Source organism: Eleutherodactylus coqui, chromosome 8 (assembly GCF_035609145.1).
Source record: "Eleutherodactylus coqui strain aEleCoq1 chromosome 8, aEleCoq1.hap1, whole genome shotgun sequence".
Classification (NCBI taxonomy): domain Eukaryota; kingdom Metazoa; phylum Chordata; class Amphibia; order Anura; family Eleutherodactylidae; genus Eleutherodactylus; species Eleutherodactylus coqui.
This window is the reverse complement of record NC_089844.1, coordinates 139,084,973-139,112,631: the sequence shown is the minus strand read 5'-3', so window position 1 is coordinate 139,112,631 and position 27,659 is coordinate 139,084,973. Positions and strand designations below refer to the sequence as shown.

The window sequence follows — 27,659 nt, the reverse complement described above, 5'->3', positions numbered from 1 at the left end:
ACCAACTACTTGCTTACGGTGAATTAGGTTGGCTGGGCTAGAGTGATCTTCACCTTCATTAACAGAATGTCTAATGCTTATGTGCCCGACAGTCGTGCCGTGTAAAGGAGCCTTTACCTCTCTAAGCACACAGACATTCGGCTGTCCTGAACATTGGTGTGTGGGGAGCCAGGGAAGCTGCTGATAACCTTATTGAATGTGTATGGCAGTCTAAAGGAATTAGATCAAGACACATCTAGCACTAGATGGACACAGCTGTTGTATAACATTTTGTAATTTTTAAATACTTATATTTTTCTATAATTTTTGTATATACATCCATCCCCATATTATTGCCACGATTTAAAGGGTTAACAGCCTAAATCGGCGTTCATGCTGATTACAGCTATTGCTGGCGGGTGTCAGCTGCTGAAGAGTGCTGACACCCGCCGTGTATGGAGCGAGATCGCCTTCTGATCCCTCTTTCTAGAAATGACCTAATTCACTAATAAGCTGTTAATAGTTAAATGCATAATAGCCTCTTGTTCTTCCATGGGGAAATGTAAGGTTATAAATCTTATGAGTGTTTGTAACAGCAGGTGGTGCCATGTATAGAAGAAGATAATGTGGACATCTCTCACGTCATTGTGGAGACCACCTCCTTACAAGAGGACATCGGCAGTGCTCCGGATATAGGTACCAACTATTATACCAGCTATTTCCTGCAGGGGGGTGGACAAAAATATAGAAACACCAAAGCTGTAGTCATCGCAACTCTACGCAATGATCGTCTGTCTCTAAGACTTGACACACATTTCCGTCCACGCTGGTGTTTGGCGGTTTTTCCAGTTTTGCTGTATTCTGTCATAATCTTGGATACCGTGCCTCATGATACAGCAAAAACTTCCGCTACCTTTGTTACAGCGGCACCCTTTGTTACAGCGGCACCCATCATACGGGCCCCAACAATTTCACCGCGTTGGAATTTCATCAGCTCTGATATAATTCCCTCACAACTACATAGAACGCTGTCTCAAAGATAAATGACGTTTACCACCATCACGCAACAACTACAGCCCCTCCTACTAACGCCGCTGTAGTACACATGTATGGATCCCGGACCATTAGGAGGGATCCTCATGGGATTATAATCATTAGCACGGAGCTGCCCTTTTGTTATAGTTAAGATTTCCTGGTAGTATTGTGGAATATGATTCATCATCCCATGTAACTTAAGGCATACGTTGCATACGGTGTTTCCATACTTTTGTCCACCCCCCTGTATCTATCTTGGATGTACAGTGGGAAGACCAGAGCAAACCCACCACAATGTCAGAAATGTAAACGCTGTCAGCCTCTTACATTTACTTCTGTCATCCTAGCAATATCTGAAGAGGTGAAGATTGTTGCCAGCGAGAACCATATGGTGGGTGACCAGAAGAGCGACGTTCAGGAACTAGAGGTGGAGTGGCAGGAAAGCTCTGAGGTTTCAGCGCAGGTTGAAGAGGTTTCTGTGATGAAGATGCTTGTGGATGAAAGAGGGCGTTTTGTTTGTCAGACGTGTGAGAAGACCTTTAAAAGCGTATGTGTTAGGTTCTGGGGTTCACATGGTCATGGTGCCTTGAGGACCCCTTGTTTAATAACTACCTTTTTTCCCCTAGTGCACCATTCTGAAAGCTCACATGCTCACCCACAGCACCAAGAAAGACTTTGAATGCAAGATGTGCGGAGATTCATTCAGGACGAAGGGATCTCTAATCCGCCACATCAGAAGGCACACAGGTGAGGAACATTGGGAAGTAAAGAGGCCTCTGCAAGTAACCACAGCTCAGTCAGTGGCATGTGAATATACGTACCTTGTCTAGAAGTGTTAAAGGGGTTGTCCCGCGCCGAAACGGGTTGTTTTTTTTTCAATAGCCCCCCCGTTCGGCGCGAGACAAACCCGATGCAGGGGTTTAAAAAAAAAAAAAAACGGATAGTACTTACCCGAATCCCCGCGCTCCGGTGACTTCTTACTTACCTTGCGAAGATGGCCGCCGGGATCTTCACCCACGGTGGACCACAGGTCTTCTGTGCGGTCCATTGCCGATTCCAGCCTCCTGATTGGCTGGAATCGGCACGTGACGGGGCGGAGCTACAAGGAGCCGCTCTCCGGCACGAGCGGCCCCATTCAGAAAAGAAGACCGGACTGCGCAAGCGCGTCTAATCCGGCGATTAGACGGCACCATGGAGACGAGGACGCCAGCAACGGAACAGGTAAGTGAATAACTTCTGTATGGCTCATAATTAATGCACAATGTACATTACAAAGTGCATTAATATGGCCATACAGAAGTGTATACCCCCACTTGCTTTCGCGGGACAACCCCTTTAATTAAACCAATCAGGTCCCCAATAATGCCTTGGCTGCCGGCCGCACAGTATAGTTAGGTGCCCATTTCAGCGTCTGTCATTTATACTAATCAGTGCAGGAGTTTTGGAATACTGTACTTAGATCTGTAAGTTTGCAGTACCCGGCAGAGAAGAGTCCAGTGTGGCTCATTAATCATATATTCACAGCACTGCCCCTGATTGACAGGGGTCTCATATGCACCGCAACACAGAGACCCATTAATCTGCCCAGGGGGATAGAAGTGAACGCTTTATGTTTAATGACTCTTGGATGAATACATTTGATATTAATGGAAACCGAAACTCCAAAAGTCTAAGTGCAGAATATCAAAATGTTTTCCCTGTCAGAGGTGATCAATGTGCCTGAAAAGGTGGAAGGCGGCTTCATCACTAAAGATTCCGTGACACCATCACTTTGCATTAGTCTGCATACGCTCACAGAAAGAACGTCACCTCGCTTTGTTGTCCGGTTTTCGGGGCCGGTAACTATTGCAATCGCTAGGGATAGCAATCTCCCACATAGTCTTCTGCACGATGGCCAATTCTCTGCTTGTTCTGATGGTGGATTTCTGAGGACTTTGTGTGAAACTTGTACGGACACAGCATGATAGAATTGGCGCTGGAGCAGCAGGAAATGTAATAGGGGGTTAACACCTTTATTTTGAATCATTTAATTTACTAACTTTTACTGCACTTGGTTTCATTAGTTAAACTCTAAGACTGCGAACCCCTAAAAACTGATGTACCCGTGTACACACCAAGGTCTTCAGCCCTCGCTGTGCTATAATTGGTTGTCTCTTGTTGGATTAACCCCTTAATGACGCGGCTCCTACGGGAGCTGAAAAAAAGGGAGGGAGTTTACCTGCGTCCAACATTGGGAAAAGAATACAGCTGGCGATTTTGAGCATTAGTGGTCATTCCGAGGATTGCTGCTGATTGAGGGATTTTCACGCTGCAGCGTATTCTTTTGCTGATACGCAGCAGCTGCTCGTGTGAACAGCAGAAAATACACGGCTAAAGATCAGGACTCTCGCGGCAATTCTTCATTCATGCGATCTTACGGCTTTGCGAGCTGTAAAAACACATACGGTCATGTGAAATAGCCCTTCATAAAGACTCAGAGTCGAGATGTTGTATGTTTCACTGTGTGGAGGAATAAAGAAGTTTGTTTTTCACTGCACCACGTAAGCTGTCACGCCTGCTTTCCGTTTGGTACTACATTTGGGTCTTTGTGGATAGGACCTTCTAGAAGGTGACTTTGCAAGCGACCGTCTGCTTATATTTAGCACAAGGATTGTGCTGGTGGCATCCTTTCCTATTGACTGGTGAAATAGCCCTAAGTCTGTTGGACCAAGCTAATCAATGTATTATTCTGGCCATTCATACAAAGTATAGCTAGATGCATCTCTTTGACCAGAGTTGTAGAAGCCTGATCTGAGGTGATCATTAGATTGCCAGGCTGGTTTCAATTGCAAAAGATAGCTTCTCGTCAAGGCTGCCCCTGTAAGCTGACCAGAATTGTTGGTGGGTACCATCAAAAAGTGAATTTCCAATTTGATCTCTCGTGCCCCACCTTTCCGACAAGGCAAGTGATGTGGCATTGGGGCATGTTAAAGTTAGTCTTATTCCAGAGCGGCACTATGAGTGCCTGACATCTGCTTATTCTCATCTCTAATACAGTTAACACACAAATGGAGCTGATGGGAAGATGCACGTATATGAGGAAGTTGGGTGGCTGAAACATGTATGAATAGCCAGCTATACAGTGTGACTATGTAAATGGTAAAATCACCTGTAAAGGTTTCAGAAATGTCCTCACATTTTATTTTTGATCTCCTGTTACCAGATGAACGACCCTACAGCTGTTCAAAGTGTGGGAAAAGTTTCCGTGAGTCGGGCGCATTATCGCGGCATATGAGGTCTCTGACACCCTGCACAGAGAAGATCAGCCACGTCCTGGGGAATAGCATTGTACTGAAACGTGACGCAAACTCATCAGGTCTGTTCACAGCAGAAAGTACAGCAATCTGTATGCTTGTGTGTTGGCGATCATTTTCAGACCAGTGTGAGCTTCTTAAAGGGGTTGTCCCGCGCCGAAACGGGTTTTTTTTTTTTCAATAGCCCCCCCGTTCGGCGCGAGACAAACCCGATGCAGGGGTTAAAAAAAGAAAATCGGATAGTGCTTACCTGAATCCCCGCGCTCCGGTGACTTCTTACTTACCTGGTGAAGATGGCCGCCGGGATCTTCACCCTCGGTGGACCGCAGGTCTTCTGTGCGGTCCATTGCCGATTCCAGCCTCTTGATTGGCTGGAATCGGCACGTGACGGGGCGGAGCTACGAGGAGCCGCTCTCCGGCACGAGCGGCCCCATTCAGAAAAGAAGAAGACCGGACTGCGCAAGCGCGTCTAATCCGGCGACTAGACGCTGAAAATTAGACGGCACCATGGAGACGAGGACGCTAGCAACGGAACAGGTAAGTGAATAACTTCTGTATGGCTCATAATTAATGCACAATGTACATTACAAAGTGCATTAATATGGCCATACAGAAGTGTATACCCCAACTTTGTTTCGCGGGACAACCCCTTTAACCCTTTCCAATCCACTGTCTGATGTCTGAAGACCTTCTGATTGAAGGCCGTACAGCTTTGATGTCGGAAGACAACCGGCAGGGTATTCTTACTGTATATTACTGGCTGCTCTGTCGGGGAGGGGGGGGGGGGGGGGGCCTCAGCATGTCCCGTACCGCAGTACTGGCTCTAGCCAGCAAATGGCGCCATGGTATAATAGCAGAAAGAGAGAACCCATTAGGAAAACCTGAATCCAAAATTGGATTGCAAAGGGTTAATTCCCCTGGCTTATGTGATAATGATGGTGGTATGTGCATGGCATTTCAATGTGAAATAAGTTTTTTTTTTTTTTTTTTCTTTTTTTTTTTTTTTCACCTCTTTTGCAGTTTTAGTATCGACAGACGTCACGTCGCATCTAGGTACAGATGAAATAGATGGCAGTCCAGTGATCCAACTAGTAACTGATGACAAGGGCAATCTACTACATGAGATTCATGTCCAGGTGCGAGCTGTGGCTTTCAAAACGGGGGTGAGTAGAGCTTTTCAGACCTCCTGAACTCAAGATGCTACCTTTGCTCTACAGATGCAGTCATGTGGTAGTAAGTTCAGGAAAGATGGAGACAAAAATGCAATAATCATATATTCTGTCTTTGTTTGTAGAGGGATACATTGAAACAATAGTAATAAGCCTGCAGTGCGTGAGTATATAATGTGTTGATATCTGGCACTCTTTTTCAATAGATAGATGGTATACTAAACCAGGACACAGAGGATTTCAAGTGCCCTCAGTGTGGTGAATATTGCAAGAGTAGCAACTCCCTGAAGGTCCATCTGAAAGGACATGAAGGTAAAGTGTTATTGCCAGGTACCAGAATCCTTAATTATATCTAGACTGTCAGCAAATGTGAAAAGAGCCTGTCGCTATGACAGATCTACTAAAATATAGGCATCTGTATGATACCATAATAGAGTGGGTCCAAGTACAGTCAAACAGTCTGTAAGCAACCTCCCTTCAAGTGCCAATGAAGGTACCTGAGAGGAAAGCACTTCCTGGCTCGACCAAACAAAGATGGCCACATCGCTTCGGTATTATTGTATCTTGATGCCTAGGGGAAACTAGGGGTTTGACAGGTCTTTCATGCAGGAACGCCCCTGTCACACCCATAGCTCCCAATTGGGTAAATTTCGCAAGGTCCTGGAAGCTGTGCGTCAACATACAATAATAACTACAAATAATAGGCATATACCCTGACACCGCTCCGAATACTGTGCTCCCGCAATACTGCAGCTGTGAGCAGTGTGCGTGGCCCACCGGCAATCAGCAGCGCTCACATGTTGGGACCAGCGGCTCTTTTGCTTGCCTTCTCCTGCACTGCATGACCAGGCGCACAGACTGTACCTGCGATGACATGTGACGACCGGCTGCTGTCTGTGGTGCCTTCACACCGCCGACAGCGGGGGAGGTTGAAGGAGCGGACGTGGGATGGTAAAGCCGCCGGGGAATATACAGCAGCTGCGGGTAGCCTTGGAGAGGGGCAAGAAACCGGGACTGCAAGTATACTGGCCTGCCAGCGGGGATCAGGAGCATCAGCGCCAAACAGCCGCCCAAGAAGCAGCAGCATCGGCACCGGAGGTGGGACAGTACAGCCGCCGGGGAATACAAAGCGGCAGCAGGGAGCCTTACAGAGGCGCCGGGAGCGGGGACTGCAGGCAGCAGCCAGGAGCTTGTATATGTGACGGGAGCCGGGACAGATGCATGCAGAGCAGCAGCAGGGAGCCTTACAAAGGGGCTGCGAGATGGGACTTCAGGCAGTAGCCAGGAGCTTGTATCTGTGACAGGAGTCGGGACGGGAGGCAGGAGCTGAGCAGAGAATTATAGTCGGCTGTCAGGATCTGCAGGGAAGCCAGCTCTGCAGCCAATCAGCTTCAGGGGGTGTCACCCAGCTGTTACTCTTGGCTCCACCAGGACTTCTTGGTGGCGTCAAGATACAATAATACCCACCACTGCTTTGACTACCTGATGCATCATGTTTCAGACACTATGTGCTGTTATAACTGTCCAGTGTTACTCATGTGAGCAGCACTGGGTAATCAAAGCAGTGGGTAATATCTTAAACTAACCATGCATCCCAATCCACAGTGTGCATCAGGTAGTCAGCGAAGTGGTGTGGCCACCTTGGCTCATCCCTGACCAAAGCGTCACTTGAACAACTCTGGGGAAAAAAATCATGTATTCCATTGTGTGGAGTGTATGCCCTACGGATAGGCCATATCAATCTACAGAACCAGGAAGGGCATTGTTTTCTTTCCCCCCTTTTTGGCACTTTTGGAGAGTATTTAGTAAGTGCAATTCACACTCCTTATGGCAGAAGGATGCACTTACACAATGTAATTGTTTTCATTGGCAAGTACAAGTGCAGCCCAGCTGTTAGTGGTGATCCGCATGCAGTTATTGCAGATTATATACAGCATGTACAGGAACCCTGACTCTTAACAACATTGCATTTAGCAATGCTCTTAGTCTGCCATAGTGACATGTTCTTTTAAAGAGTAACTACTTTCAGCTAACTTTTGACATGTCATATAAACATGTCAGAAGTATTGATCAGTGAGGGTCCTGCTGCTGAGACGCCCCTCTGATCACTAGAATGTAAGGGATGCAGCACTCATCTAAGTGTTTTAATTTATCAGCTATTTTTGCTGCTTTTTGGCTCCTCCTGGCAGCTGAAGACTGCCTCATTGAGGTGTATAGAGGTGTATAGGAAGCTTCTACAGATCACTATGTGGCTGTCTTCAGATGCTGAAAGCAGTTGAAAAACATCGAAGATAGCAAGGAGGGTACAGCGCTTGGATGAGCAATGCAGCCCTCTCATTCTAGCAATCGGTGAGGGTCTCTGCAGTGGACCCCATGGATCAATACTTTTTGACATGTCCCTATGACATGTCAAAAGTTTGCTGAAAGTGAAGCCATTCTTTAAGGCAGCAATTTTTAGTTATGCAACTCAAAATCTTTGTGACTAGCTGTTGCATTGAAGCACCATGGCTATCTGTAATATATGATTTTTTTTATTGCAAGTTGTGTGTGATTTTTGGTCTTTCAGCCTATTAGATAATTAAAAGAAAAATTAAAATCTGGCATGTCACAAGTGAAACAGTCACACATAACTTAGTTTGATCTCTGTGTTGCAAAAGCCACTTGCCGTTTGTAATCCAGCCGCTTTGAATTTTTCATGACTATCATGAATCCGTTGCATGTAGTGTTGCAATTCTATTCACAGACATTATTTGCACTGTCTCATTGCAAACGTGATCCTTGTTTCACTTGACCAAAGTTGTTATATTGGTTATAGCTTAACTTGTGAAAATGGATTTGATACACAAAAGGCTGTCGTCCTGTGTTATTGGGATGATGCTGTTGCTGGTACATGTGCTAATCACAAGTCATTACATTGAAATGAAATATATCAGCCAGTGCTATAAAAAAAAATAAAAAAATTCTCAGCTCGACAAGGAGGCATTTATGGATTCCATATTTGTCTAATCCATTGTGGGTGAGCCCTCATATAAGTGCAGTGTTTTATAAAAAAAAAAAGAAAAAAAAGTGTTGCTTTGGTCACTTCTGTTTCATACAGTTATTTTTGAGACATAAATGCATTGTGACAAACCCAAGTAATGGATATCTTCTGGTTGTTATGGCAGGATGCAAGCTATTCCGCTGTGATCAGTGTGGTCGGGAATTCTTGAAAGCTCACATGCTCAAAAAGCATCAGGAATCTCATGGCAATATTCGACGATACAAATGTGGAGAATGTGGGAAGATGTACAAAACGGTAGCGCACGTCAAGGGCCACATGAGGGTACACTCTGATGACCGGCCGTTCCCCTGTCCAAAATGTGGCAAAAGATACAAAACGAAGGTGAGAGGGACGGGGGATGGTGACTTTGAAATGTATTAAATCTATCCTAGTTATGACTTCAAGCATCCCTCTGGTTCTGGACAAGCAAAGATGGCTCCACCACTTCTATGACTACCTGTTGCACACTGTACATTACTAGACATCATTAGTCTAAGACACTACACATGCTTTGATTAACCAGTGCTGTCTGCGTAAGCAGTACTGACCAGTCAGAGCAGTGTGTAGTGTCTTAAGGCCCATCTACACGCAATGATTCTTGCTCAAAATTCATTCAAAGGAGCGAAAGTGAGCGATAGTCGTCACATGTAAACTAGAAGCCATCATGCACTGTTGGTTCACTTGTCATTTATCACTGAGTTTCAGCCTGCATAAAAATAGTTGTCGGTTCACTTGTCGTTACGTTTAAATGGCAGTCGTTCAGTCTTTCATGTGACTTGAGGGGGGGCAGTGATTGTTTGCCCAGTTAAACACAATCAATGGCTTTTTCTTTGCACTAATTGAAAACCTCCTGGCCAGAGATTCTTCACATAAACACGCCCCCCTGAGAAAACAACATAAACAGTGTTCACTGTAGATGTAGTTAAGTCATTCGTTCAAACAACAATCGTTGCGTGTAAATTGAGTAGAGTGTGCATCAGATAGTCAGAGAAGCGGTGTGGCCATCTTTGTTTGTCTAGGACTGGAATATTTTCTTGGTGTATGCAGCATAAGCGCCTCTAAGTTAAAACACATGGTGGTATAAAGTGTCATGTGAAGCCAAAATGTAAACTTTGTATATATTAAAATCTGTCAGAAGAGAAAGAGGCACAGTTCATCTAAACACACTGTAAATCCTAGCTACAGTGGATATAAAAACGCTACAGACCCATTTCAGATTTATTTCCTCCTTCAATGTGACCCGTTATCTGTACAACTCCATTGAAAAACACAATGAAATCATTTGGGGTGGAAAAATAAAAATGACAAAACTAAAATAACGTGGTTGCAGAAGTGTGAGCGCCCACTTAAGTTTAGGGATGTGGTTCTAGTTAGAATTAGCCAATCACAAGTAAACTCATGATAAATCCGCTGCCATTATTTACAGTGATTCTGACTTGCTCCATATAAAGTTCAGCTTTTCTACTCAGATTTTCTTGGTTGGTCAGTAAAGAGCTTACAGCACATCAAAGGGATCCTCTGAAGACATTATGATTTAAGGCTGTACAGCTCCGATGTTGGAAGACGTCTATCGGGGTTCTCTTACTGCATATTGCCAGCCTCTCTGCTGTCGGAGCCTATCCAATGTGTCACCTCATGCAGTACTGGCTTTCGTCAGCAGATAGTGCCGTTGTATAACAGCAGAAAAAGAGTAAGCCCCCTAGGAAAACCAGGTTACAAATTGGATTGGAAAGGGTTAAAGGTATCGGTCAGGAGAAGGGGACCAAAACATCTCCAAGGCATTACATATACCAGGAAACACAGTGAAGACGTTGTCGAGAAGTGGATTACATTTGGCACAACAGTGACATTTCCAAGAACTGAACGTCCCTCAAAAATTGATTGAAGGACCAGAATAAAATTGGTGTGGGAGGCTGCAAAGAGGCCAACGGCAACTGTAAAGGAGCTGCAGGAGTTTCTGGCAAGTATCGATTGTGTAGAGCATGTGACAACCATTTGCCATATTCTGCATTTGTCTGGGCCGTGGTGTGTGTTGGGTGAAGACGGAAGACTTTCCTAACAAAGAAAGACATCCAAGACTGCTTGTTTTACCTCCATCAAGTCTGCCAGAAGTCTGTGGGAGGACGTGTCCTGCTCTGATGAGACAGAGGAGGAACTGGCCAGAATTCCAAAACGTATGTTTGATGCAAAGCCAACGCTTCGCATCACCAGAAGAACCCCAACCCATAGTGAAGGTGGCAGGGGGCAACATTATGCTTTGGGGCGGTTCTGCTGCTGGAACTGGGGCTTTAGTCAGGTGCAGGGGATTATTAGCAATTCCAAATATCAGTCCGTTTTGGTACAAAACCTTCAGGCTTCTGCCAAAAAGCTGAAGATGCAGAGAATGTCACCTTTCGGCACGACAAAGACTCAAAGTTTACCTGAAAATCGCCACAAGAATGGCTTCACCAGAAGATCTAAGTTTTGGATTGGCCCAGCTGGAGCCCAGACCTGAATCCCATTGAAAATGTGTTGATCTGTAGAGGGCGCTGCACAAGATAACTTTGCAGTCTGACTGATTTTGCTAGGAAAAGTGGGCAAAGATTGCCAAGTCAAGGGTATATCAACAAGGTATTGGTTTTAGGATGTGTAAATTTATGCAACCACATAATTTTAGGGGTTTTTTTTCTAAATTTTTCCACCCTAAAAGCTTTCAGTCTGTTTTCCAATGGAGTTGTACAGATAACGGGACACGCTGAAGAGGGAAAGAAATCTGAAATGATTCATCTGTCGGATTTTTTAACATGACACAAATTTGGCATTTTAACCGGGGTATGTAGACTTTTTATATCCACTATATTTGCGTAAGGGGTATTAAGTTTTCCCATCTGAGACACTTGCCGCATATTGATAAAATGTGTCTTATATGGAATTTTTAAATGTTATTTTTATTGCAATTCATTATTTGCCTCACTTCTTGTTACAGAACGCTCAGCAAGTTCATCTACGTACCCACATGGAAGAGAAGCCTTATGTCTGTCAGTACTGCCCTCATAGTTTCAGGGAGAAGGGCTCTTTGGTGCGGCATATTAGGCATCACACGGGGGAGAAGCCATTTAAGTGTCCAAGATGTGGCCGAGGGTTTGCAGAGCATGGCACTTTAAACCGCCACATGAAAACCAAAGGTAAATTTATATACTTAGTAAGGATACTATTCTGTCACTACAGCGGTTTTATATTGAGGCATTACCTGCTGAAAATACATTTAGGCAGCATTGAGATAATTCACTTGCTGGTCGATAGACTGCTATTTAATGTGCCGATTGTATTGTATGAATTAGTGAAACGGGATGAAAGCAATTCTTCATGTGTGTAATTGTTCAATAAATGTCTAATTTGGCAGTGACAGGAATTTGTAGTTAAAGGGGTTTTCTGGGATATTTCTATTGATGACCTATTTTCAGGATAGGCCATCATGAATGGTTGAGCATCAGGAGTATGCAACTCGGGACCCCAACCAATCGGCTGTTTGAGTGCCCACTGTATGCACTAAAACATAGTGGACAGAGTGGCAGCAGATAGCTCTGACCCCTCAGTGAGAGCTGTGCCAGCAATTGCAAGCATCAGCTACTACAGAGGGGTCAGAGCTACCTGCTTCCACCCCGTACACGGTGTTTTGGCCCTGACAGTGGTCGTCTGAACAGGTGATCAGCAGGGATTCCAAGTGAAGGATCCCAGCTGATCAACGGTTGATAACCTATCCTAATGGGTTATAACCTATACAAATGGCCTGAAAAAACCCTTTAGCTGGATCATGCCAGTTTGCACTATTTACTATGGAGCCATAAAACCTCTGCACTATTGTACAGGTTCTGTCATTGTGTACACAGATATTTTCTCTTCGAGGTAATCCTTCCTGATGGGCACCTTCGCAACAGTGGTGTCCAATGGAGCTATCTACCTATCCCTACCCTACCCATCCCTACCCATCCCTTCCCATCCCGAGGTAATCTACCTTGAAACATTTTGGAAAAGAAAAACAAAAATCTTCTTTTTATATTGCAAACCGCCTGGTGACCAGGAGTGGCCGCATCGGGCTACTAGTATTTTATTTGGATTTTACTTCAAAACGAGTGCCTTATATACTATTTTGTGTTTGTGTAAAATTTGGATTTGCGCCTTTTTTAAGGGATGTCCAGTCAACAAAAAATAATGGAGCAATGGTTTTCTAGAGTTATGTAGATCTCAATGACACTTTATTTTTACCTGCGCCTCTGACCCTGTTGTCCTCCCATGGTAACGTAACCCAAGAGCGTGGTGTTTATCGTTGCCCCAAGATGTCATATCTGCCAATCATGTGACTTCCCCTCCAGCTCGCCCTGTCCTTTAATGTGACCCCGCCAGTCATGTACACACACTGTCTGCTTTTTGTCTACAGTGTAGGCACATGTTATCTGTGTACATGATGTCTCTCATTCTGCCTAAAGGGTGGAGTGAGCTGGAGTCGCATGATTGGCAAAGGGGAGGTCTTACTGCAGCGATCAACACAGCATTCTTGAGTCATATGCTTGCAAGGAACAACAGGGGTGAAAAAAGTGTCACTAAGTTAATTGCATAATGCCAAAACCGCATTCCACAAATGTTTTATTTTTTTTCCCCCAGAGCAGGATGTCATTCGTATTCTAAGACCACTCTCACACTGACGTCTGTTTAATCTCAGCCTTTACAAATGTATTCAACATCGGTTTTTAATGCACCCCATCAGTGCGATGGGTGATTAGGTGCGTTAAGCACTAAAACACACTAAAATGGAGCAGACCGTGTTTGAAATGCTGCTTTTGAAGGCTTGTCTGAGACGCGCCATTGAAATCAATAGAGGCGTTTTACAGAATTTAGCGCGGTGTTTCAAATGTTGTACTAAACACTATAAAAAAAAAAACTGTCTGTGTGAGAGTGGCCTTCAGGTGATTATTGTTCCCCCAACTCCCCTCCACCCCCCCCCCCCCAGTTCTGTAGCCTACCCCAAAATGTTCTGTTCCTTTTTTGCTTTTGAGACGCATGGGGCTGCTTTTTTTTTTTTTTTTAAATACTTTAACATTTTCAATATATTTTCCATACATTCGGTAATTTGTTAAATGGTTTCTTCTGGATACAAAGATATTTAGATAACTTTGACAGCTGTTACAGTATCGGCTTATATATGCTCTAACCGGTTCGGATTCTATTTCTGTTTGGTGCAAACAGTCTTGTTTTCTGGGCCGGCTCTGTCTGAACTGTTGGTTTTCAAATAAACTATGCTGTATACAACTTCTAACGGTGAAACCTTAATGAGAACTTACATTTATTAGGGAAGGAGGTGGGGCGGAGAGGTTGGGAAGGGACAGGTGGGGTACCACATATGTCTGTGTATGGTCTCAGAGTTGAGCGAACTCTTCAGTGTTCTGAAATTCCATCCAGTGATACCAGGTCATCCTAAATTTGTTTTGCGTACCTCTCAGTGTGGCCGTAAGGTCCTCCATCTCCATCATCCAGTTTACAGAGTTTAACCACATCCTTATAGTAGGGGGCTGTCTGTCTGTCTCCACAGTCTGGGGACGCAGGTTCTCGCTGCGTTAATCAAGTGGCGGACCACTGACTTCTTGTAGGTAGAGATAGGGATGTCGCAGTGGTGCAGGAGGAAGAGAGCCGGTGTTTTGTTTAGGGTGTATGTAGTGAATTTGGATGTGATTCTCCACACTTGCGCCCAGTAGCTCGACAACACCGGGCAGTCCCAGAAGATATGTAGTAACGTCCCCTGTTCTGATCCGCATCTCCAGCATAGTGGGGAGACCGAAGGGAACATCCTATGTAGGTGGGAGGGCACCCTGTACCAGCGTGACAGGATCTTATATCCTGATTCTTGTATTTGACTTGACAGGGAAGTTGTGTGCGTCAATGTGAATATATTCTCTCCCTTTCTTCTGGGCTGAATGTTGTATTTAGGTCCTTCTCCCACTGCTGTATGTATCTAGGGGGTGGGTTTTCTTGTTGTGTGCTTAAGATGTTGTACATCCTTGACAGTGTGTGTCTTGAGGGGCCTTCTTCACTACACGCAATCTCGAATTGTGTCTTGGGGTGCGTGTATAAATTGGGGTGGGGAAGGGATCGGAGGAAATGTCTTAGTTGAAAACTTTGCCAAAATGTGAGCCCAGCTTGGTCCGTCTCATTTCCCGGGTCCTCCCCCGTCCACCACTGGCCTTCTCTGAGGAAATGGTTTGCCCTGAAATTTCCTCTCGCTAACCTTTCTTGGTATGTTTTCCCCTCATTACCCGGTGGGAAATCCGGGTTGCCCAGTATCGGGTACATGGGGGAGGGTGTAGGAGATACACTCGCTTCCTCCGAGAGCCTTGTTAGACTTGTCAGAGTGGGGCCTATAGTTGGGTGGTTTGACAGCTCTGTTGTGGCCTGGTTTTTAATCCATGGGAGTACTACTAGGGGTACCGATGTCGCCAACTGTTCTAGGTCAATCCACTGCTTGGCTCCCCTGTGTCTGTGCCAGTCTATTATACATGCGAGATGCACTGCCTGGTAGTACCGGGGGAAATTCGGCAGGCCCATCCCTCCCTCCTTTTTTGTTCTAGTCAAGATGTTACGTGATACTCGGGTTGGTTTGGATGCCCAGATAAATTTCGTCATGAGGGAAAGTAATTGCTGGAAGAATTGCCTAGGTACGTGTATCGGTAGGGCCTGGAGTAGGTATAGCACTCTCGGTAAGATGTTCATCTTGAATATGGCCCCCCCTCCCGAACCATGAGAAGAGTCCCTTTGTTCATGCGTTTAGGTCTAAACGGATCTTGTTTATTAGGTTAGGATAATTTGCGGGAAACAGCTCTCTCACCTTGGGCGTCAGATGAATCCCTAGATAGAGGATTTTGTCTCTCCTCTTGTGAAACGAGAATGCGTCTTTGAGCTCTTCCGCGAGGGTCTGTGGGAGTGAGATATTCATTGCCGCGGATTTCTGGTAGTTGATTTTGAAATTTGATAATTTTGTGTATCTATCAATTTCTGTTACTAGGTTGGGTAGAGATATTCGCGGTTTCGTAATAAAAAATAAGAGGTCATCCGCGTAGGCTGCTATTTTATATTCTGTGTCTTTTAGGGCTAGCCCCCCCTATGTCTTGATTGGACCGGATGTGATTTAGAAGAGGTTCAAGGCATATGATGATCAGTGGCGATAGTGGGCAGCCCTGTCTTGTCCCGTTTGTGATGGGGAAGGAGGACGAGAGCTGGCCATTTACTCTGATCTCTGCAGTTGGTTTGGAGTACAGACTCGCTAGCCACTGTGTCATGTGGGGTCCCGTCCCGAGTTGTGACAGGGTGGCAAATAGGAAATCCCAATCCACCCTGTCGAATGCTTTTTCTGCATCCGTTGACAATATGCACATTGGGGTGGATAGTTTTTCCGCGAGATGGATCAGGTTTATGGCTTTTATAGTATTATCTCGGGCTTCTCTCTGTGGGACAAAGCCCACTTGATCTGTGTGTATCAGTCGCTGTAGGTATGGGGATATTCGGTTTGCTAGAATCTTGGAGAAAATTTTTAAATCCACATTTAAAAGGGAGATGGGCCTATAGCTCTGGCACTGTGTCGGGTGCATGGGGCTTCTTTATTTAAACTTGAAGTGGGAGTAATTTTGTAGTGTTTTTTCAGGTAGGGAAAAATGGTCCGAAATGGTGAAAAATGCAGTTTTGTCCTAATTTTTGTACACCGTTTTAAAGTGATTTGTTCAATTATTATATACCCCCCCCCCCCCAAATTAACTCCAGCTCTCCTATGTAGAATGATGTCGCAATAATAGTTAAAACGAAAACCCCTATTGTAGCCATAAACGTATCTTCCTCCCTTCGCTTTAACCTCCACTTCTGTACATGGGTGATAATCATTTACGTGCAAAAATATTTGTTATTGACATCACAGGTATTCCCAAGCAACCACCAAAACGAGGAAGCTGCGCTTCTGCATTTGGGGCTCAGTTCTTGTCCCATGCTGTAGGAAACCCTGTGACTGGCGGGTCCCAGCAGCACAGGAGGGATTGACTGTTGCATCGAGAACAGGTCCCAATGTTACTTACTTTGACAGCTGATAGCTCAGTGACCCACCGATGCATCATGGGATGGGTTGAACCGCTTCTGATCCAGGTGCAGTTATCAGGACCTAAATCAATCGGGTCCCGGTGTCTGCACCCAGATCAGAGGCGGTTACAGCCATAGCTGTTTTCTCTTACTGAGAACAATCCCACTTGGCCATAGCTGGAACGTCCTGGAAGCTTTAAGCCAGCTACGGCTGACAATAGAGGGATCGTAAATATACAGCAGCCCAGCAAACTGGCCCATTGCTGGCAGACGTTTATTCACGTGAGTCATTCGGGAAGCGGTTAAAGTGCCAGTATTGTGCAACTGTGACTACGATTTTCTGGTAACATACAACATCTTTATTCCATTAAGTAGAACAGTCTTTCTCCTCTTCAGGTGGTTGTGTCATTCTTCAACATTCAGAACAGGCAGACCACACGGCGACTGAAAACAGCAATAGCTCGGAAACCATGAGCAGCACAACGGCCTCCGAGGAGCCACATACTATGCTGGTGGAGTTTTCTTCAGTGGTTGCCGATACTCAGGAATATATCATTGAGGTAATTGCTGATGGGGGGTGGTTGTGGTGGTGGGGTTAGGGAACATGGGAATCTCTGCATGAAGTCCCTGCATGGGTGCGGGAGTCGGGCTGTCACTTGGCGGTGGGGGGGCGGGTGCGGGAGTTGGGCTGTCACTTGAAAGTGCTGCTAGAGATCACGATCTGCTCCTACTGCTGTAGCAGGAGATTCCTTCATCTCCTCATCATGTCCCCTCATTACTGGATATTTGGACACTGCTGTCACAGTGTCAAGTGATGAGGGGACATGCCGGGGAGATGAAGGAAACTCCTACTACAGCTGTCACAGCAGTAGCAGGAGATCGCAATGCTCTCCCTGCCGGCTCCATTCAAAGCAGTGAAGCGTGCGTCTCCATTATGACGCCAGTCCTCCAGTCATGTGACCGGTGTCATCGGGAGGGCGCACGCTGAGGAGAGAGAGGCAGCAGTGCATCATGGGAACTAGCCAGCGACGCCATCTTTGAAAAATCCTTCAGGCCAGCTTTATAAGGGGAAGAAAAGGAATAAAAAGGTGAGCAAAATATCGTTTTTTATGTGTAAAGCTGTAGTGTGTGATGCTTCTACTCTACAGGGCCTTAATGGGGAAAAAAATCAGTTTGGGTGGCGGGACAACCCCTTTAACCCTTTCCAATGCAGTGTCAGACCTTTTCTGACATTGGGAGTTCTCTGCATGTTTGAGGTTAGAAACGTGTTTCTAACACTTTGCAGGACAGGGCTCCAACATCGGCGCTGTCTTCTGCATAGTGTTAGAAACATATGCTATTCCCATTTGTATGCGGTTATAGGATGCCTATGTATGGCACTGTAGTACAGAGATGGATATCGGAGGAATTAGTAATGAATCTAGTCTTATAAATGTATGTAATATCAGTATACATATATTTACAGGATTATTACAAATCATCTTCCCAATGTGAAAAACTTGCAACTTACGTTTAACTTTCTAAAAATTGCTAATAAAATCATCAGGACAGTAATTTTTGTTGGGTAATTCCAAAGAATCCAGAACGCGCTTTCCCACCCAAACTAAATAAGAGCTGGGGAGTGTTTGGGTTAACACAGTTATCGGGCCATGTAAAGGACATCAGTGAGTCAACAAACGAGCGAATGCTCATTCATCGGCTGATCACTGATTTTCAGAAAGCAGGCTGTACATCTCCCTGTGTCAACAGGAAGACCAACAGCCGGCCTATACGTATGAACGATTATACTAATTACCATTTGTCCCCGTAGCAGCAATTTTCGGCACGTGTAAATCAAAAGCCTACGAGTGCTGTTTGATATGCTTGTTGATCAGCATTTGTTTACATTGGGCTGACGATAGGTCCGTGGAAAAAGATTTTAAACTGTTTGTCTTTTTTTTTTCTTCCTATGCACAGACTTCTGAAGAAATAGAAACTAGTGAGGCTGCTGAGCTGCTACAAAGTACAGGAACAGAGGAGGTACCGTATTTTTCGCTTTATAAGACGCATCGGATGATAAGACGCACCTGGGTTTTAGAGGAGGAAAATAGGAGAAAAATATTTTGAACTCCCCAGACCAGGCAGTGAGGGAGGTATTACAGTAGTACCGCCTCAGAATGAAGTATATCCCACTAGGTCAACTTGTCATTCAGGATCCAGGAAAGCTGAGTATAAATGTAATGGTGATCTCATTACTTGTCATCCAGCTTTCCAGGAGCCCTGAATCCCACGTTGAATAGTTATGGCAATGCATGTGGTATGCATGCTTGCATAACTCTGCAGTTGGCATTCAGGATCCTGGAAGAGCTGAGTGACAATGTAATGATTCCATTAGTTGTCAAGTTGTCACCCAACTTTCCAGGAACCCTGCATGGCATGTATCATTATGGTTATGTATAACTAGGCACAAATATATATACAATGCAGGCAGCTCTTTCTCCTTCTGCCCCTCCCCCTCCCTGCCTATGTAGCTGGCAGATGTGAGAGTGTCTGTACATACAGCTGACTGCTGAGCAGGGGGGGGGGGGCAGCAGCTCCCTCTCACTAATCAGCTGTTGTATGGGTGCTGGTGTGGAGCAGACCTGCTATCTTTATCACACTGTCAGCAATATAGCAGGAGCTGCCTGTCTGTACAATAGCTTCCTGCTCCTCCCCCTGCCCCCAGCAATCAGCTGTTGTACGGGCTGCTCTGCTCCCTGTTCCACCCCCGCCCCCAGCAATCAGCTGTTGTACGTGCTGGGCTGCTCTGCTCCCTCCCCCCCCCCCCCAGCAATCAGCTGTTGTGTGGCCGCTCTGCTCCCTGCTCCTCCCCCGCCCCCAGCAATCAGCTGTTGTGCGGCTGCTCTGCTCCCTGCTCCTCCCCCGCCCCCAGCAATCAGCTGTTGTGTGGCCGCTCTGCTCCCTGCTCCTTCCCCGCCCCAGCAATCAGCTGTTGTGCGGCTGCTCTGCTCCCTGCTCCTCCCCCGCCCCCAGCAATCAGCTGTTGTGCGGCTGCTCTGCTCCCTGCTCCTCCCCCGCCCCCAGCAATCAGCTGTTGTGCGGCTGCTCTGCTCCCTGCTCCTCCCCCGCCCCCAGCAATCAGCTGTTGTGTGGCCGCTCTGCTCCCTGCTCCTCCCCCCCCCCCCCCCCCCCGAAATCAGCTGCTGTACAGCCAGGCTGCTCTGCTCCCTGCTCCTCCCCCCCCACCCCCGAAATCAGCTGCTGTACAGCCAGGCTGCTCTGCTCCCTGCTCCTCCCCCGCCCCCAGCAATCAGCTGTTGTGGGGCCGCTCTGCTCCCTGCTCCTCCCCCGCCCCCAGCAATCAGCTGTTGTGGGGCCGCTCTGCTCCCTGCTCCTCCCCCGCCCCCAGCAATCAGCTGTTGTGGGGCTGCTCTGCTCTACTGCTGTGCCGGCTTTGTATGCAAACGGCCGGCAGCACAGTGAGAAGGATTTGCGATCCTCTTCAGCTCTGGCCGGGTCTGATTTCGGCACGTTCGCTCTATAAGACGCACTGACTTTTTCACCCAACTTTGGAGGGGAAAAAAGTGCGTCTTATAGAGCGATAAATACGGTAAGTGTCATTTCAGCCTCACCCAAAGCTAACAGTTATGCCAGCTTCACACAGGCATATTTGCACACAATACACAGAAAATAGAATCCATTGCTTTCAATGGGCTCGTTCACCTTTCCATATTTTGCGTGCATTTTGGTAATGCAAAATAAACCCTGTAAAAAAAAAAAAATGTTTTATTTTTCTGTGTATTTGCGCATCATAGGTCCCCATAGAGGTCAATGGGGGGTGCGCAAATGCGCACACACAATACACAAGTAGATGCGTGAAACACTGTCATTGCGCTGGAAAAGGAAGATCTCTGGAACTATTGGTGCACTTGTTTGCTGCGCACAAAACGGTATCATTCATTCTGCGAAAACTCAGTGCTGAGGTATGCGCTCGTGTGAAGCCGGCCTTAAGGTGACCATATAGCTTACCAAGCTCTCTCTCCTCTCATCCAAGCCATATATGGCTGGGTGTGCATATCTTCCTGATGGTGAAGAGGGCATGTCATTGCTAAATACCTAGGAGACTCGGTGTGGGAAGAAATGATCCAGAATGTTGAAATTCTACATGATTGACATTTGCTGTCAGGGAAGAGTTGTAACACCCTTATACACACTTTCATCTAATGTGTATGACCATCTACGCAGTCTCCACAGATAAAGTAGTAGTAGAATGGGTCCTATTGAAGGGCTGCTTTGATCTCACATGGGCCTCACAAACTAAAGTAATGGGCTTATGAGATGCATCACAGAGTCCAGGGATGCCTCACTTATACTTTCCATTCTCACTGTTCCCTCATTGTCTGCAAAGAAAGCTGCACTCCATGCATCCCGCTGACTACTTAGAACTATATGCACTCATAAGTAGTCCCAGGATGCATGGATTGGCATCTTTGCGGGCAGATGGCAAGCCAATGGTGAGGAAGGAAAATATGAAAGAAGCATCCCCAGAGTCAGCCCCATCTCCTGGGAGTCTGTTACTTTAATAAGGTATCTGTGATCTCCTATGAGCTTCATAAATTAAACAGCTTTGTGTTCCACTCTCATAGGATGCCTCCTTCCCAGCAAGTTATTTCTCATCCGTGTGATTGGGGGGACACAGCTCAGACTGTAGATATAGTTACTGCCAATAGGAGGAGTACACTAAGCAGAAAGATGTTTGCTGCTCCTACCAGCTATACCCCTCCTGCATGCACCAAGCTAATCAATTTTAACTTGGTGTCCGTATGAGGCAGACCTCTCTGTTATCGGTCTTCAGTTCTTTTTCTACTACAATCAGGAATACATGGCAGGCACTAAACTCTCCCAGTTACTCCACTGAGTGGGCTAAAAGCTTAGAATCAACTACCCTGTGGTATGCCTGACCCTTGAAGGAAAAGAGGGAATGAGCCAACACTAGTTTGACCATGACCCACCATACATAGCATGCCCCTTCCAACAAGAGCAGTCCCTGGGGTGCACGCTACTTGAGTACAGGAGTCATGATCTGCAGATTGGTATCTATACTTCACAGTGTGGTAAGTATTCTCTCCCTCCTCCACTTCCTCATTCCTATCGTCATACTCTACATCCACAGGATGTCAACAAACCTTTCCCTATAGGGGCCCTACTGCAGTCCCTATTACAACTCCCACCATGTCCGTGTTTGGAGTGGTCTCCTTATAATAGACCTCCCCTCCTGGCTCCCTTGCCTCTTGGACACGCTGTGCCCGCCCTTGTTCACCAGTGGGTTAGTTACCCCACTGCTGCTCTTCTCCATCTGCTTCTCAGGCCATGCGGTAAGCTCCGGCTACTCCCGGCGGCCGGATGCTTTGCCGCAGGTTGCTGTTGCATGGGGTCAGGCTGAAGCTACTCTCCTCTGGCATTCTGGGACAGTGCATGCCGTGGCTGCTCCTCTGGTCCTACTTGCCACTGGATCGCAGCCCCTGGAGGAGGGGAGAGTGTGTGCTTTCTTCAGGCTATGGCTTTGGGTCTGCTTTGTCACAGGGGATGGGCTGCAGCTTCAGCCACCTGATTGCTGGGTGCTTCAGGGGAAGTGGGATGGTCTTTCAAGGTCTGTTCAGCCTATCCTAATGTCTTGCCAGGAGGAAGTATTCTGGGCGCCCTTTTCTTGTGCTCCTTTTGGCTTCCGAGGGTTAAGGCCCATCTTCAGGTCCTTTTTTCTCCTGATCTCTGCATCTCCCCTCTTTCTCTGCTGAGACCTGTGGTACCTCTCGTGGCTCACGCTCTCGCAGCAGCAACACCTTAATCCATCGGCACAAGATGGGGTAGGCTCTCCAGGACAGCTAGCTTCTCTAATCTGTGTTCCCTCTGCCACACCTAGTGCGTAATTCTCTTGCTGCTATATCACAATGTCCAATCCCAGGGCCGAAAGCTCCAGACAGGCCGCAACCAGAGTCATGCACTTTGCATGTCGCATCAAATTCTCATGCTGACTGCCTCCCATTGAGACAGGCTGCCAGCGATCTGCCTACTGGCCCCCTCTATACTACAGCCCATTTAGTTGCTGAACCGGGCACATTCTGTCTCATGCGAGTCCTGGACCTTACTAAATCGATCCAAGACAATTTTTTTTCAGAAGAGTCGTCAATGAAATGGGCATCTTTAATGGTAGACCCTCCAGTGTCATGCTTGGCAAAATACAGCACCCTATGGGTGGTCAGTTTGGCCCTATGACCTCTTTGCTTTTACCTGGGTCAACAGGGTTACTACTGAGTGGGCCAAGTAATGGCGCCGCGTCATTCTTTTGGGTTCTTCCCTGGAAGAACTTGCAGATATTGCACAGCCTCTGTGAGGCCTCCCTGGATGCAGACAGACTAGTGGTTTGGGCCTCAGCGGCCTCCATAGCAACTAGTTGGACCTCGGGAGTGGTTGTGGCGTCTAAACGGTCCTTAACTGGACTTCTCTGTTAAGGTTCTCGCCTCCTCAGTGCTAGGCTAGACAGGATCATCTTGGAGGTCATGGGTGGTAAGAGTTCTCACCTACCACAGAACAAGTCTAGCTAAGCGAGGGCTACTCAAAAAAAGCATGGTCAGTTTCTTTCTTTTTTGGCGCACTAGTCTGCGTTCAGCGGATACCAAGAAAACCACACAGGATCACAGGAAGAAGCCTTCCTTCAGGGTCCGACCCTCCTGGCATCTTCATCCACAGACTTTCAAGTCCTTCGCAGAATCCTCTGTATCTCTTTAAGAAATGAAACTTTTTAATTGTCTGTGAGTTACACCCAGGTCTGTTTATCTGGAGAGTGTCGCATAAGTCGGTCATACATACACTATAAAATGCATATGTGTGTTACAACATTTTTCCGTAGGCTTTTTTTTCCCTTTTCCCTTGTTTCTTACAAAGTATTCATGTCTACACAGGTTGACGGCCATATTCTGAATGTGGTACAGCAGTTGGTAAGCAATGCCAGCCCAGGACAACAGATCATCGTACAAAACGTGACACTGGATGACACTACTGAGCCCTGCATAGAGGAAGTCCCCACTACAGACACTATCACTATAGCTACCCCAGAATCTCTGACTGAGCAAGTTGCCCTGACGCTGGCCTCTGCCATTGGAGATGGAACAATAATCGCCAACGAAGTTTCTCCTGTGGAGGAAGTTATAGTACCAGAGGATGTGGCAATGGTGGACCAGGTTGGAGAGTTTGTCATAACATCACAGGAAGGGGAGGTGGAGGTCCAGACGGTTATTGTGTAGCTGTCTACACCTTCTATCTGATGACTTTGGATTAAAACAGGAAACCAAATTCGTACGCTGGGCTGCTGTGAATTGCATACTCCAGCCTCCACTAGATGGCGTTGTGTCTCAGGTCTTAATGGCGCACACAAGTGTAAAGCCTACATGCTGCAGACATGCCGGAGATGAGCCGTCGTTAAGGTCATGTGATGGAGGCGCTGGGGAGAAGTGCTCAAGACTCTGTCACTTTAATGCACCAATAGCTTAAGAGGAAGAGACCTGTAGATTGTATTAACAGCTGGCGATCGCTGTTCTGTCTGAGGGGGGGGGGGGGAGGTGGTAAGCGCAGAATAATGCTCGTGCCTTTTGAGCTTTGCACTTATTTCCTCGGTCACAACCCAGTGTCGGATGTACTGGTATCTTCTAAAGTCTGTATTTCTGTGGGTAGCTGCACCCCACTTCCTTCTCACATTGAGAAAGCTGCAGCTTTCCACTCATCAATGGAAACTTAATGGCTATGCCATGCGTGGGGTGTCGTATGTTACCGCAACCACCAGAGGAATGTTTTTTTAGTAAGCTTTTCACCACTCGAGCTTTTAGCCTGATCTAGGCGCTAGAACAGTAGGGTTATCTATGGCACTCTTGCTTTAGAATTGACATGTGCCACTAAACAATAAGCTGTATCCACCCTTCTCCAGCATTGATACATCCGTACATAGGAGTGCAGTTGTTACTGTGTGTGTGTGTGTTAACTGAACTACTTCCGCGGAGGCAGGACAAGTGTTTTTTTTAAGGAATTTACTTTCGTTTTGAAGTCTGACCGTTGCCTAAAACTCAGTAAGGGGTCTGTTGATTGACTGTTGGCTCATGAGATACCCCACCGGTTATGGCTCCACAGCCCCAAGCAGAAGACATTCCCACTTATTGGCTAATTACATTCCTTGAAAAGGTAGTAAAAAACTAGATGGGCACTTTAAAGGGGTTATATGGTTCTTGATGGCCTATCCTTGCGGCCCTTTTACACTGAACGATTATCATTGAAGTAATCGCTGCAACATGCAAAACTGAACTGAAAAGTCATTCAATGTAAACGCTGCCAATGACTGAATGGCACACAATTTGTTTGCTTAGCGTTCATTGCAGAGTTTCTGCGGGCATGAAAAATCAATCTACTCTCATCCTGTGTAAACAGGCAGTCGTTCATCTATGAATGACTGCCTGTTGGTTCTGAATGGAAGCGGGCGGCTTGCAGATAACATCTCACACGCTCCACTTCCATTCACTAATCGCTTGGATAACGTTTTGATCGTGGGTGTCTTAATGCTGAGACCCCCACCAATCTCCAGAACAGGACTCCCGTGTCCCTGCGGGGATCGCTTCTTCCCCCACAGTATCAGCAGCATGAAAGAAGCACTGGCCGAGCATGCACGGTCAGTGCGCCATTCACTTCAATGGGGCTGATGGCAATACCAGACTGGGTGCTACTTGGGTATCTCAGCGGTCCTATTAAAAGCAAATGGAGCACTTGCACAACCAGCACTTCATTAAGTAGTCTCTTTTCTGCCGGGCTACAGTAACCCCACAGTGAGGAGGATGAGGGACATATTGGCCACCTGTTCTTGAGATTGCTGAGGATCTCTATAGTGAGACTCCCACCAAGCAGCAAGTTATTCCCTATTCTGTGTGGATAGGGTAAAACTTGTAATTTTGGTACAACCCCTTTAAGTGCCTGACAGTAGTCCCTTGTAAAAGGGCCTTCAAAATAGGCCATCAATATGAGATCATGGGAGCCCAGCTCTTGACGCATCCCTGATCACCTCTGTGAAGGTACTGCTCAGCACAGCGCCATACATTGTATAGTGGCTCTGCCTGGCATTACAGCTCACACCCGTTCACTTGAATAGGACTAAGACGTAGTTAATTGCAATACTAGACATGGCCACTACAAAAAGTGCAGAGCTGTACCTAGTAAACTTTGTAACATGCTGTTGTGCGTTCAGACAGCTGCTTAGCAGGCGTTCGGGGAGTCGGACTCCTACTGATTTTATTTATTTTTATTAAATACAGTTTGTCCCCTTTTAACAAGGAATCGGGTATTCACCTGCAGGGAACATAGAGTGAGAATGTGTATACTGAGACTAATTGAAGCTGTTTTTAAAGAACAGCCACTTATGAATGGGATTTCCTTAAAGCGACCCTCCAGGCCTGGACAAACAAAGATGGCTGCACTGCTTCTCTGACTACCTGATAGACTACCAATGCATGCTAAGGGGGCTTTTACACTGGACAATTCTCATTCGCACAAGTGAACGAGCGAGTGATCTCATCAGCAGCTCATTCACTCTTGTGCGGCCTCCTACGACGCGCAGATTCATTGACTCATTCAGCGATAATCGTTCAGTGTTTCACATTCGCTATGTGAAATGTTGAACTATTAGCAAACAAGCCAACTATGGTTTTTATGCCTGCAGGAAATGAATGAGAAGTGAATGATTGTCATTTGTCCTTTGCTTGCGTTCAGACCGAATGATTAGCATTCACTTTCGCTCAATTATACCATAATTGTTCCATCTAAAAGCACCTGAATACACAGTGTACAAAACGCTGCACGCTTTTTGGTCTGGCCGGCACTGCTGATTGTGGCCGGCGCTGGTTCAGGGCTCATTCCCACAAACGTATTTTCACCACCTATTTCGCAGTGAATGGAGTCAGTGAAAGTACATGGATCCCTTCCTATTTGTGTATATGCTTTAAGTGAAAAAGATGGCCGCATATTCTATTTTACTCCGTATTACGTGCTATTGTTCTTGCATATTTAAAGGGGTTGTCTCGCGAAATCAAGTGGGGTTATACACTTCTGTATGGCCATATTAATGCACTTTGTAATATACATCGTGCATTAAATATGAGCCATACAGAAGTTATTCACTTACCTGCTCCGTTGCTAGCGTCCCCGTCGCCATGGTTCCGTCTAATTTCGGTGTCTTCTTGCTTCTTTAGACGCGCTTGCGCAGATCCGTCTTCTCCCTTCGGCTGGTCTTGGAAGCATCGGCGTTTTGGCTCCGCCCCCTTGTACGCATCATCGCGTAGCTCCGCCCCATGACGTGTGCCGGTTCCAGCCTCCTGATTGGCTGGAATCTGCACGTGATGGGGCGGAGCTACGCGATGATGCGTACAAGGGGGCGGAGCCAAAACGCCGATGCTGCCGAGCGGAGCCGAAGGGAGAAGACGGATCTGCGCAAGCGCGTCTAAAGAAGCAAGAAGACACCGAAATTAGACGGAACCATGGCGACGGGGACGCTAGCAACGGAGCAGGTAAGTGAATAACTTCTGTATGGCTCATATTTAATGCACGATGTATATTACAAAGTGCATTAATATGGCCATACAGAAGTGTATAACCCCACTTGATTTCGCGAGACAACCCCTTTAACTCTGCTATGAGACGGAGCAGGAGTGTGGAAAAAAAAAAATGAATTGGTCACACTGCGCATGCGTGAGAAATGCTGTCATGTGCAGCGCACAACCGCTGCCATACACAGCGATAACCGGCTCACATGACCGTAAAATGCTGAGTAACCCATGCAGTGTTTTACGCATATAGCCATGGGAATGAGCCCTAATTAAAGCGGGTGTAATGTCTTCTACTAATACACAGTGTACATCAGGTCGTTGGAGAAGCAGAGCAGTGGTCCTTGTCTGGGCCCGGGGGGGTCGCTTTAATGAGAGGGGTATCGGTACTTGCGCCACCGCCTACAGTTTTTAGCAGTTGTCACTTTCTAAACCATCACTG

General features: G+C 46.5%; 1 protein-coding gene across 2 annotated transcripts in view; it reads left to right on the top strand.

Moving 5' to 3' along the window:
* E4F1 (E4F transcription factor 1) overlaps nt 1-26,684 on the top strand; it is a 40,404-nt gene extending 13,720 nt beyond the window's left edge. The window contains exons 3-13 of one of the 2 annotated variants that reach the window (XM_066576555.1): nt 576-675; nt 1,362-1,561; nt 1,641-1,761; nt 4,217-4,369; nt 5,328-5,470; nt 5,683-5,788; nt 8,641-8,858; nt 11,482-11,680; nt 17,004-17,167; nt 18,564-18,626; nt 23,546-26,684. In XM_066576555.1, coding sequence (XP_066432652.1) covers nt 576-675; nt 1,362-1,561; nt 1,641-1,761; nt 4,217-4,369; nt 5,328-5,470; nt 5,683-5,788; nt 8,641-8,858; nt 11,482-11,680; nt 17,004-17,167; nt 18,564-18,626; nt 23,546-23,887 — 1,809 coding nt within the window. In that variant the 3' untranslated portion in view covers nt 23,888-26,684. Of the gene's footprint in view, nt 1-575; nt 676-1,361; nt 1,562-1,640; nt 1,762-4,216; nt 4,370-5,327; nt 5,471-5,682; nt 5,807-8,640; nt 8,859-11,481; nt 11,681-17,003; nt 17,168-18,563; nt 18,627-23,545 lie in introns of both variants that reach the window. The other variant, XM_066576554.1, reaches the window with a different exon arrangement.
* The last annotated feature ends 975 nt before the right edge of the window (nt 26,685-27,659 follow it).